This window comes from Cupressus sempervirens, chromosome 7, assembly GCF_028749045.1.
Source record: "Cupressus sempervirens isolate cs-2001-9-10 chromosome 7, ASM2874904v1, whole genome shotgun sequence".
Classification (NCBI taxonomy): Eukaryota; Viridiplantae; Streptophyta; class Pinopsida; order Cupressales; family Cupressaceae; genus Cupressus; species Cupressus sempervirens.
This window is the reverse complement of record NC_143124.1, coordinates 598,958,742-598,972,243: the sequence shown is the minus strand read 5'-3', so window position 1 is coordinate 598,972,243 and position 13,502 is coordinate 598,958,742. Positions and strand designations below refer to the sequence as shown.

General features: G+C 34.9%; 1 protein-coding gene across 16 annotated transcripts in view; it reads right to left on the bottom strand.

Annotated features, from left to right (window-relative positions):
* LOC149548157 (uncharacterized) overlaps positions 1-13,502 on the bottom strand; it is a 208,328-nt gene that overhangs the window by 22,930 nt on the left and 171,896 nt on the right. For 5 of the 16 annotated variants that reach the window (XR_016353992.1, XR_016353991.1, XR_016353993.1 and 2 more), the window contains exons 12-14: positions 8,492-8,590; positions 8,231-8,293; positions 7,040-7,120 (exon numbers count right to left, since the gene is read on the bottom strand). Coding sequence is in view for 10 of the 16 variants with exons in the window: in XM_089792189.1 (XP_089648315.1) it covers positions 7,079-7,120; positions 8,231-8,293; positions 8,492-8,590 (204 nt within the window). In the remaining 6 variants the exon portion in view is untranslated. Of the gene's footprint in view, positions 1-6,625; positions 7,121-8,225; positions 8,294-8,491; positions 8,591-13,502 lie in introns of those variants that run through there. The other 11 variants (XR_016353994.1, XM_089792193.1, XM_089792194.1 and 8 more) reach the window with 5 other exon arrangements.

Genomic DNA, 13,502 nt, shown 5'->3' with positions numbered 1-13,502 from the left:
ATATTCCATTTACTCATCCACTTGATGTTTTGTTGCATCCATGTCCTTTTTCTCTTACATAGTGTGTCCCTAAAGACAACTTTCGGCCATCTATCCTCTTCCATTTTTTCGATTCTTTTTAGATAGCTTAAAAGGCGAACCATAGCAAGTGCCTCGATAGGCACAGCCCCCATTTCACTTAGCATGATGTCATATGGAACAGTGCTTTTAATTTTAAACTTGCTTCTAATCAAGCGCTTTTGGATTCCTTCGATTTGTTTCCATTGTGCTATAGTAGTGCTGCTGGCCCATAATTCACACCCATAAAGAACAACTGGCAGCACAAGAAGACCGAACAAGGTTTGAATAGTTTTCCAATCCCACAACTCCGCTTCACGGCACCTATTCTGAAGAGCGTAGAAAGCCTTCCATCCACCTAATGTCCTTTTATACCTGCAGCTAGACCAGTTTAGTTTTTTGTTGAAATCGATGCCAAGGTATTTATATTCCGCAACTTCTTCGAGAACACTTCCATTGTAATAAAATTCATGTTGATGCTGTTTTTTATTATTAGAGAAAATCATAACCTTGGTTTTGCTGATATTGACCTGCATCCCCACCATTCTACAAAAGCGCTCAAGAGAAGATAGATGGTCTTGCAAACCACAAGCAGATTTGGCAATTAAAATGAGGTCGTCCACATATAGGAGCAGCTTTATAACAAATTCCCCTAGCTGAATGCCTTCACGCTCTTGTGTGTTTAACCACTCTTCCAGTTTGTCAATATATAAACCAAATAAAGTAGGGGATAAAGGGCAGCCCTGTTTGACCCCGATATCGCTCCTAAAAATTCTGAAATGCCATCTAAAGTTCTAATTTTGACTTTCACCTCTTCGTACATCCTATGAGCAGCAGCTGTGAGATGCCTAGGAATCCCCAATTCTTCCATCCTCAACCAAAACTTGTCTCTCAGAACGGTATCAAAAGCCTTTTTGAAGTCAACAAAGCAACAAAAAACCTCTTCCTTTTTCTCCCACTCTTTTTCAATAATGTGTCTCAGAGTGACATAGTGATCCATTGTCAAGTGCTTTGGCCTAAAACCAGCTTGCCCTTTAGCACGTTTATGATTTTCTTCTGCCCATTTGCTGATCCTAGTTTCTATCATACTGCCAAAAAGTTTAGCAAAGAGGGGATTGATCATTATAGTCCTGTAGTTGGAGGGATTGTTAACATCACCACTCTTAAAAAGTGGTATTGCAAGGCTGATTGTCCAATCTTTCGAAAACCCTTCCTGGCAGATTTTGTTGAAGATTTCAGTGATGTGCGGTGCAAGAGTTTTCATACCCCACTTCAAATATTCAGCTTGAAGCGCAACAAGGTCTTTTGCTTTGCCTCCATCCAGCTTCTTAATCCCTGTCTCTTATCTCTTGCACAGTAAATATTTGTGGTATCATTGACCAAAGGTGGCTGTCCCACTCCACCCTCTTGTTCATAAAGTTTCTTAGCATAATCAAACCATTGGGTGGCAGTAATATTATTTTCAGTTTGCTTCCTCCTTGGTTGGAGTTCTTTCCAAAAACGTTAGATGTTAGATGTTAGCAATAGAACCAAAAAAAACAAATTTATTTCCATTTGTATTTTGGCACCAAACTCCTGGCTTTGTCATACGACACTTGGTATATATCCTCCTTCGAAACATATCGGAGTCTTCCAAAAGTTTCAAACATCTTCATTTTTGTGTCTTATTGTGATTGATGCATACTTCATTGCACGCTTCGTCAACGCATCACCCCTGTAGATACTCCATGATGTTTTGCGATGCTTGAAGATGGAAAAAAATAGTGGAGCCAATGCTATTAACATTTCCGCTTAACTAGGATAGAAAAAAGACTTCGTGCTTTCCATTGGTCTCCTTTAGGCAAGGATGAATCATTCTCTCGGATTCCATGCTTTGGAATTTCAGTCATGCTTTAATTCGTTGATAACTTTGCTGGATATACTTTGAACTCCATCGTGATTTATTAGGCAATATGAACCTTCAAATTTCATTTCTCGCAATCCTTGGAATCTCCTAAATGAGATGGACCGATATTGCTAAAAGTGATTAGATAAACATTCATATACTGCCTATATTGCAGAAAGAAATACGACAGATGGAATCTTTTGTATGGTGTTGCATCTTATCTTCACAGCTTTCCTAACTGAAATGAAGAACATAACCGTCCATATCGCAATATGCAACTAGACCTGTCCATTTAGAAACATGGACACTCCAGATTGTATATTATGAACAATAATCATTTTGTAATCCATGAAGTGGAGTTCTACAAAATGGTCTATACGACAAAATGTTTCCTCTTAACTGCTTCTATAAAGTAGCAATATAGATAAGGACTGCTCGAACTTCGACTCGTGATATTTCATATTCACTGAACATTATTTTAAGTTCCAAACAAAAACTGCACATATAGCACAGTAAAGCAATCATTTCAAAACCTGACTTTCAAATTTCATTCTCTGTCTCAAGTAATAGCATGTCTACATATAATTGAGTGGTGTGTGAATATGCTTACGTTATAGTGTTTAGAAATTGATTCAACTTCAGAAGAGAATCTTCCCTCCATTTTCAAAATTCCCAAGACCACAGTGCCTCGCTTTCCAACACCACTCAAAATACGTCAAAACATTAAATGTTGCATGCGCTCTTAGTCCTCCCGATTTTATACTTCCATAAAGGTTGAGTTATGATATAGTTTGCAAAGTTTGAAATGAATGATGCTCTGAATTATCATGACATTAATCAACAAGATCAAATCCTCCAAAGAAAGTTATAGCCTTTCTTCAACAGCCTACAAACACTGAACTAAAAAATGCTTCCTTGGTAAAGATGAGTGAAGACTGTGCCTCTTCTTGAATAACAACATTTTTGGGCTGTCCTGATCACAACTATAGAAGGGGCTTAATATAATTTAACACTTACGATTAAAAATGGATGTCGAAATTTTGGAAATTAAGACTCCATCAGGGCCCACAATTATAATCTCTACGACACATAGAAACTCTTGAATAGCAGCACAAGAGATTGTTACGGTCCCTGATGTTGTCGCATGTCCTTTAGTTTATGTATTAGAAAACTTATGCCAAAACCATTTGTCAGTAATATTCACACCATTCCATATTTGAGCTGATATAAACACTTCCTTAGTCGAAACAAAAGAGTTCATTCGCAAGTTGGGCTTTCAACATAATAATCATCGCTTAGACAATAGACACACGAAAACCATTGGTCAATTTAATTCTTCCTTCATGTTCTGTTAGGCAATGGTAGATACTAGCAATTCCTAAAAAACTTAATTATAATGGAAGTTTGTTATCGACTCCCCTGTCTTTACAAGTGATATTGCACAAATCCAAATCCTCTATAGGTTGCTCATGACACAACACAAATGAGACAGTCAAATAGAAAACATATCAATACCCTCAGCACACAATTTTAATATTCCGCCCAATTTTAATATAGCTTATATTGATAAATAAGGCCACGATAAGATTTGATAAAGTTTGCACTAATATACTCTGATGCTCCCTTCAAATTCTTCATATTCCTTTAGCAGTTAGTTCATCTGTTGCCCAAATTCATCTTTTTGCGAAAATAATTCTTGCATCATAGGTCAATGTTGCCCAAATTCATCTTTTTGTGAAAAAATCTCTTGCATCGTAGGTCAAATGGTTCAGGTCATGAACTTGACTCCGCCACAAAACACACACAATAATTTATGTCGTCCTTTAACGAGTTTGCTTGATATGGCAATGCAATAACCATGAACCAACTACGTTTGTAGAGAATTTTCAAGCAATAATGTCGTGTTGCTGAGAAATGAGAAAAGGCCCTCCAAATACAACTTAAGAAAAAATATATACTTCGACTAAAGGTTTTGCATTGAATCTACCCAAACATTAAGAAAAAATATATACTTCGACTAAAGTTTTTGCATTGAATCTACCCAAACAATGCAAAAACTCAATTTATAATGAGGCTTGCAAACTTAACCGACGAAGGCATGAATTAAATTGCTTTAATCTTAACAATTCTCAATTGCCAATTTCAGATAGAATGTTCAATTCTAATTTATGTCTCGACTCAACAACATCTGGAAATATCACTAGTTTCTTTGCAATGACATTCACATCAAGGAAGGAGAATATTCACACCCACGTCATCATCACTATCGCTAGGATGACTGTAGACACAACGCAAAACAAGAAGTAGTTTGCAAATATTTCTTCCATCTCTGCAATGGTTCATCTTCTTCCGACTCTCACATAATAAATATATCGCACTTGCTTTAAAGTCTCGTCAATCATAGAATTTCCAGGACACAAAAAAATTACCTTTTTTTCCTTACAGTCAAATTATATTCCTTCAATAGGAATAAATAAGCTCGGGACCAACCAAGTTTTGCCAAGTCATACTTAGGAAAATAACATAATTCCAAGACTTTCTCTAGAGATGTCCGTCATTCATATATAATCCAGAGCCTTTAATTATTTAATACTTCTCCCACATGAATTTCCTTTTACAATTGCGAAGGACATAAAAAATGAAATATCAAGAGCGCCAATTAATTTGCACGATTTCAGAAGGCCATTTTTCACCCCTGAGGTGGGAAACACATAACATTCTTCACTTCAAAAATGATATTATTTGCTTCACCTAAATCTTCCTTACCTTTCATATAGCAGATTGATAACCCAAAACATTTCCAATTAAAATCACCATATCCAGTTCAACTCTACAGGCAGGCAGGTTCGCAAGCTCTGATACCACTATAATATCCCACCCGAATATACTCAAAATATTTTGCTCAATAATTTTTAGGAATAACATCAAAGAATTTATGCCATTAAAACCAACAACTGCTCATAAAATGTTATTGCATTATAAACCTGCAATACAGTAACAATCCAATTGTATAAACAATGATAACAGTCACATTAGATAATCAGAAATGAACCTGAAATGCAGCTATGAACTATGTCGCGAATTCACCCACAAAGATGAATTGGGGTTACGTCGAATCCACCAAAGAAGAAACTGAGGGTTTGCATCCTCAGATCCTGAATAAAAGCTGAAGCTCCTTAATTTCTCCAAGAGAAATATCAAACCAAATCGATATCCAAGCATGCTCAAATGAATGAAGCTTTTCTCTTTTATGCTCAAAACGGTGACCCTTCAATTCCCTTTTATGTCCTTTCGTCTTTTCCCTCTTTGTCACCTTTAACCCACTTTATAGTATTAATTTGACACATTTTATACTTTTGCATTATGCTCCCTCAAGTCAAAATTAATATTTTATGAATTGAACTTCAGGATTTCTAATGTCCCAAAAGGGGACATTACAAATTTACAAGTATATACAGTGTGAAGAAGCTTGAATGATTTTTCCATGTGCTGGAAATACTCTTGTCCAATATTGCAGATCCATACTTGCTGGTAACAGATTTGTATGAGCCTTTAACATGATTGGAACTGTGGTGTTGTACTTGGCTCTAATATCTCCAAAGACTTCTACTTTGCATGCATGTAGTGAAAAGCTTATTGCGGCAAATTAAGGTTGGCATTCAAAGTTAATTTCTGCTATTTAACATTCCTAATGAGTTTTTTGATGATTTTTCAATTTGTATTTCTTCTCAGTTAAATGCATGAAAAAGGATGTTTATGATCTTGGCAAAACATTACACTTGCATATACTTTGAAATTTAAATCAAACCAGAAAACTCAGAGCAACAGCACGCAATCAAACTGTTTGACATAATGCTTGTTAACTACACTTCAAAAAAAGCACTTTTCGCCTTTATAAGGAATAATAATCTTTTCTCATGAATAATTTCTCTTTTCCAAGGAATCCATTCAAATTAATTTTTCAAGACTCAAAAAATAAGTTTTTGCAATTAGTTGTCCCTTTTAATATTTACAACATTAGACAAGTTAAGTGATATATTAATTAAAAACTTGTTAACATATCCAAATTGCAAAAAGCACTCAAATGATATAATTTGTAATTTTGATCATCCCAAACTGATATTGAAGACTAGGGACATTGATCAGAGGCAATCGACTGACTCTTCAAAAATGGTCTGCTTAAAAAGAATTTTGATTCCAAAAGCATTCAAGGGCTTCATCTAGCCAACAAAACTCAAACCAAAGAACAATTGCTTTATGAGACTGATTAAGTGTTTCTCAAATAACATTGGAGTTCTTTCGATATAAATCAATTACCCTCCAAACTGCTTGGAAACTGGTTAAATGTGCACAAACTGGTTTATTGCCAAAAGCAGACATTATATTGACTCTCCAACAAAAGAACTCAAAGGAAAAATGGATCTGGATAGACAAGCATGCTAGGAAGGAAAACCTTCCAACCCAACGATCTGCACAAACCTTATAAGTGGAACTTATCTTCCCTCTTATAAACCTTTGAACCTGAGTATGCACATGGAGAATAAATAGGAGGGACTTATATGCAAATTTGGACAAAAGAAGACACTAAGAATAAGAAAAAGGCCCTTGGTCTCCAATTCCCAATTAATTGAAATGAGTCATTCACAAGCATAGTGTATAATAGAAAATGTTACAAAACCATAATTTAACATTGAGAATAGCACTTATTTAATAATCACTAAGGCGATTTTTCCAATAAAGAGCTTGTTTCTTTGGAGCATAGTTGTCATATTCATAGGAAACTAAAATACATGAGGTTTAGAACGATATAATACATTCAAGGTGAGGGGAAAACTGACAATATTTTTTTAAGCAATATCCCAAAATATTTCAATTGCAAATAGCTTCATGTAGAATTTTCATTTATGGTAGTACAAATTAAAGTTTTATAACTCAATTAATGCCAAAGGAACAAGTGGGCATCAATGATGAAAAATCATGGTTGATTTTCACCTTGTAGCTTTTTTCTGCCATGATATGGTAGTAATAAATAATTAATCTAACCTTAGAACTGGACTGATATATTGGCAAAGAAAAGATCTATCAGTCAAAAATTACCATGATAGATTGTTGACCCTGCTGAGGAGTAGCATAGCCTTAAATCAACCTTTGGGGAAGAGGTGGTTTTTGCATATTTTCCTTCATGTGTGAAAGAAGGGTATTTAGTTAGGATTAAGGAACATTGATGCTGCTGGTAATGAAAGATTTATACTTCCAAAGGAAAAACGAGACCATTAAGTATGAACACATCGAAAATGAGCACATCTAATAACAAATGGCAGAATAAGTGTGTCAAATTCCAAACAAATCTCCTCCTGAAAGTCATCGAACTTTAAAAATTGAAATTGAAATTTAATAGACCAATTACAAGTCTAGATGTACTACCAATAACTGGCAAACAATGTTCAAACAAGTAGAAGAATTATTGGAAATGATATAAAGTACAGGAGGTGATCATTCTACCAATTAATGAGGTATTTGTAAGTAAGGCCAACAATCAAAAAAAGAGATGAATACATAAAATCTTAAAACAGCCAATACGTACTAAATATATATGCAAAATTCTCACCATTTCTTGACACTTCATATTTTGGTTTGGCACCAACATTTTGGGGTATAACCTCAGTTCTTCTGATGGTGGAGGCATGTGTAAGCCATAATAAATGTCCCATGTTTAAATGTAGAGTAGGGTTAAGGTTGCACACGTGACAACATATAAGGGAAATGGAAAAAGCAATCACCTTATGGAATGCTTGCATGAGGGGGTCTCATACATCAAATTAATGTCTCTATTGGCAGTAACTAACAAGAATGTCTTCAGTTTTCATTACCTATAATCCTCAGACTTATGGTTCACTTCATCTCGTGTATATCAGAAAAATAGGCAAACAAGGAAAGAAGAATATCAGAACCATTTTCACTTTCTTAGGTAGGTAAGCTGTTTAAATATGATCTTTACACCTCACCCCCATTAACTATTGCAGGCACACAGTTTGTGCAAATTATGTATAGGATACCACAAGATTTGTAAAATGAGCTCTCTATTTACATACTTCAAATATGAAATTCTTCATCAAATGAGCAGAGTATACAAATAGGGGAAAACAAAAAAATGAAATTATGACACAAGTTTCACAGAAATTCCACAATATCTTCAGAAAAATAATAAATGATGTGGACTTTGGTAGCACAAATAAGAAATATATAAACTTCTACAAGATACAATTAAGATATAAGCATTCACCTTACCTGAGGAAATGGCGTTATATAAACAGATTGTCCATGTTGACCAAACAACGTCTGTTGTGGATACTGTCATATTAAAGACAAGTTTAGAGCCTTACAAATAAATAAATCTATGATTCATATTTCAAACAGAAAATTGAGGTTCCTAGGAAGAAATCCAACACCAAATTGCCATAGGATTTGATAAGCAAAGAGCCAATAGCAATCCTAGAAAATTTTAATGGATAAAACAGAACTACCACATTTGAATACAAGAGGTTATACCAATTGCCCATTTTGGTGGATATAAGCTGAAGCAGAGTGCATTGGAGGTGCTTGTGAATTATACACAATGGGCTGGTGTGCATTAATGGATTGTCCAGCCTGCATTTAGCCAATTGGACAGATTAGTTTGTGAGATGCACTATCAAAGCATTACAATTTTCACTCATTCAATTTATGCAGTCACAAAAAGTAATGCAATGCATTTAGATAAATAATAACTATTTGAAGGTATTCTAGTTTCTTACAAAGGACATCCTCTATCTTACATACAGAGATGACATCATAATCAATCCAAAAAGGATCAGACTTTTTCTCCATCTCTCATTCCAAAGAATTACATGCAAATAAAGTTTGACTATTGCACTGAGCTGAAGAATAAATAACAAAAGGAACTCGTGGAATTTAAAAGCAGCTCCTAGGTATATGTTCTTATATTTCCCAAAAGGTGAACTACAATGAGTATGAGTGCTACGTGTAATATTTTTAAGTGGGTTTTAAACTGCTAAAGGAGTTTGGACACTCTAAAACCCAATCACTACCAAACTCTTGTTGGGTTTTAAGTCAAAAAGACAGCGCAAGGTGTAAACAAAATTTTACTGAAGTTCTATTACAATTATGATTCCTTTTACTCCAACTATGCCATATTAAAGAAAAACTACAAAGTAGTGCAGCACTTTTTGGTGGTTTGGCAATGAAAAGGTTGATTATTGAACAGTCCTAAACCTATTAGTACTCTATTTCTGCCATACCACTTGTTAGGAATATTTTTAGCCTTAGAAGAGACACCATTACTAAAAGGCACTTCTTAAGCCAGCAACATCGTTTCCGCTGCTTAATAAGCTCCCATTGCATCCTATGTGGCACTAGCAAGTGAGCTATATGTTGAGTTTTCAGGATCACTGTAAATGTAATGGCACTGTATATGCATGTTGTGTTTTCCAAGTGCAGATCCGAATGCATATATATAGGAGTAGAAGAGACATCTCTCTATGATAATCAATATTGGTCATTGTAGGTTAATCTCCATTAGATATTATTAACAACAATCTCTATGATAATCAATATTGGTTATTGTAAGTTAATTTTCATTAAATATTATTAACAACAATATATATGTATGTATAGATGTATGTATGTATGTGTCTAATTGATAATTAATCAAATGCAATAGTTTTTAACCAATAACCATAAGGGGTTAACTCTAGATCAATTCAGTCAGACTGAAGCTACAACATCAACACTTCCTCTTAGCTAGGGAGGATTGTTATAAAACACATTATGCTCTCAAGCATGTAGAGAGATATCATCTCAATATGATCAACATATATCCATTAAAATAGATGTTATCTTTTGATATCATCCGAAGTATGATTCAAAAGGAATATCAACCATATGATATTCATTATACTTATATTCTCTCAGTATGTGCACTAACATCATGTCCATGACACCTACCAAGAGAATATGTCATATCCTAGAAGGATATGGGTTATTTGATCTCTAACACACTCTAGGACAGCAACTAAATGTAGTCTATTAGATAACAGCCATGATCTCAAGGACAACAACTTAATGTAGTGCATCATGACAAGCATTATGATCTCCAACACATTTTGGGACAACAACTTAATGCAGTCTATCATGATGCATTCATTATCATGATCTTTGACACAGTCTGGGACATCAACTTAATGTAGTCCATCATGATAACAAGTCAAGCCATTGTTAAGATCATCACCTTATAATAGCACCTCACAAACACATCAATGAAAAATCGTCACCTTTCATGACATTATCCACGTATGCAAAATAGTAACTCACATGATATCCACCATGAACCATGTTAAATGGTGGATCTACCATAGCTGCTCTTAGAGGGTAGAACAAAGACTTTGACCTCAAACTTCTCTCTCACAAAGAAGAATGCATTACAAGGAATTTCAACTCGAACTTCCTCCTTATTAAGCAAATCTCAATCTGTTGACTTTTATGTCCAAGGTTGCTTGTTGGACTCCCTCTGAAACAAAATGTCCAAGATCCTCCGATGTCAATTGAAGTGGATCCTCTAGTTAGTCACTCTTGAACTACTATCATAAGATCATCTAAACGACCAATCTTGATCATAGAACAAAATTTCGTTGCAGTTTGCTCCCTCTCAATGAAAGAGCCCCTTGTCTTGTCTTTATTTCATTATCTTGTATGTTATCACTCAACAACATTCCACCATTCTTCTTTTCTTGGAAGAATATTCCTTTGCACATCAACATCCTTAATACAAGTTGCTCCAATGAAGGCCCATATGCATCAAATCAAAAGATGATTTAGATTTGAAACTCTAATGATGTCCCTTCCCTTACATCTCCCATCTAATGATGGTTCAAGAGGGAATGGAACATTGGTTATGATCCACCCCCCCCCCCCCCCCCACAATGTAAAATTCTCATTCTTATATCATTGAACAATTTTGCATCAATTATGGAAAACGTACAGCAATGAAAGTCCTTTGTCACCAATGAATTTATCATCCTGATCTCAGTTCTATTTACAATTCACATCATACAGCTACGCCAAAACTTGGAATCCTTATCAACATAGAATTTACACAACAACAGAAAGTTCAAATCTAATTGCTCACTGTCTAGATATAGAAGAATCCGAAAAAACTTCCTTCAAATCCACACACCAAGCTTTCTTGTCACCGTGATGGTGCCCAAATTTTCCAAATTTTGGCATCCATTTTTAAGAACAGCAAGACAAACTCATAGCTCTTTCTCAAAAAACTGGCAGGTTGGAAAAATGATCTCAACTACAGGTGGATATTCAGAAAACAAAACTCACTCATAACTTCAATGCTGCATTGAGAAGAACTATAGCGAGGCACCATCCAAGCCAACTTACACATCAATTAGTCAACATGCAGATCTGAATGTATGAAGAAAGAATCAAAGAAATACTTACGCTGAGATTATGCAAAAAATAATATAGAGGTCTGAGGATCTTCAGAATTTGGGACAAAAAAGATTGGCACCTGTTCATACTATGGGTCTCGAGCATTGATACCATCAGCTAACCTTGTTGTACTGGCTTATCAATCTCTCCTCCTGATTTTGTTTAGTACTGTAATGGAGATAAATACAACTAATGTCAGAAAGTATGTGAAGAGAAGGGATTGTCCCAACACAAAAGGTGGTGTGAAGAAAGCATCTCACTTCAATGTTTTGTATTTTTTGGCTTTAAAGAATTAAGCTTACTGCTCAAGGAATGCGCTGGTGATACAAAGGATTCTTTAAGCGTCATCAGATTATGGAAGGAAATCTCATGAATTGTCCAAGCCGCTGATGCTGCAGGTGAAATATGATATATTGAATGAGCATATGCAAAAAACATGTTCAAGTTCCTATTGCCTAGTATGCGTTCCCAGCCAACGGATTCAGAAATAAACATGCATATAATATATTTGAGAATTCTCTCCCACAAGAATATATGCCAACGGTGAATGCTCAATCAGGTCTTTGTATGCAACGAATTGCTCAATACAATCCACCCAAAAAATAATTACAAGTTTACGGCAATAATCAAAAGCATTGAGGAAGAAGTTAGCTGCATCAATCACTTGTTGATATAAGGTCATATTCAGATAATATTGGAGCCGATAAATGATATGTGACGGGTATGTTTGGAAAACCATGCGATATTAGAGATCAATGAACTAGAAATGTGTGTCATGCCATTTTATCACTTATGCACAAGGTTGAAGTTATCCCAATAGCCCGATGACAAAAATCAATAATATACAAATTACATTACAAATTTTGTAATCGGTATATTTGATTGATTAATTTTTTATTACAAAGAGATAATTTATTTCCAAAGGATATGACTTTTCATTTTTCAAAAGTCACACCTTTCATTTGCATAGGATATAAATATAATTTTATTATTTGAAAAATAAAAAAGCAAGACATATCCGAACATTTTATATTCTCTCAAGAGAAAGTATTTCATATTTTTTATTGTATGGAGAAATAAGGGGCTTATTATGGCTTTGTAATATAAATTCTATTATTTTATTTTAATAATAAAATAAATATTCTTTGTTTATTATTAAAGGTATGGAGATTTAAACTGCAGGCGAATCGTCCTTTGTAATTATTTTTTGGAAGTCTATATACAATTTAAATATCGGATAAGTGGAGATGGTCATTTAGCATTTAAAGTCGATAATCACAGAGTGTAAAATATTAAATTGTTTTCGCATTTGTGTCTAGTTTGTCTCCCTACCAAAGGAGTTAAAAGTCAATCTGGACTAATTTAAGATTGCATATATATTTGATCTGTCGCATCTTGATTATTTAATTGTTGGCAGTTAAAGTGTGTAAAGCATTATAAAGTTGTACGTGATAATTCACTGAAGTTGACTCTATTGCTCGGATGAGCAGAGGCCTGATCTTTCTATTATTGAAGTCATAAAATCTATAACTTCCTTCCTACAAACATCAAGTCAATTATTTGTAATTATTTTACAATCCATTCAATTCAGACACTCAGCATCCAGTTTTCATTAAGTTTGAGGACCTTGATAGCCGGAGAACTCCAGAAGTTTAAATTCGCTATAGAAAAACCTTGACCTAGACAGTCGGCATTCAAGGTGAAGGTTAACCCACCTGGGTGTAACGGAGCCTGAAGTGCAGGGGAATCGAGAAGTATTCCCGTTTGTTGGCCAGAACTGATTGAGAAGACCTATCAAAGAAGTGGTAGGCTCTTGGATTTCCAATCTGCGGTTTGGGGAACCAACAAATTGGCGACTCTACTGGGAAGAGTTGCTCACAATACATATTGCTTACCCAGAATTTCTAAGTTCGTAGATTAGTATCAGAAAGAAGTATAAGTTTGTTTGGAAGTGTACTCTACTAGATGTGAGAACCCAAAAGATTAATACATTCCTCAAAAGAGGTGGCGACTCTATTTAATAAAGTTTCAATTGGTAACTCTGCTAAGGGAAAGGACTCAA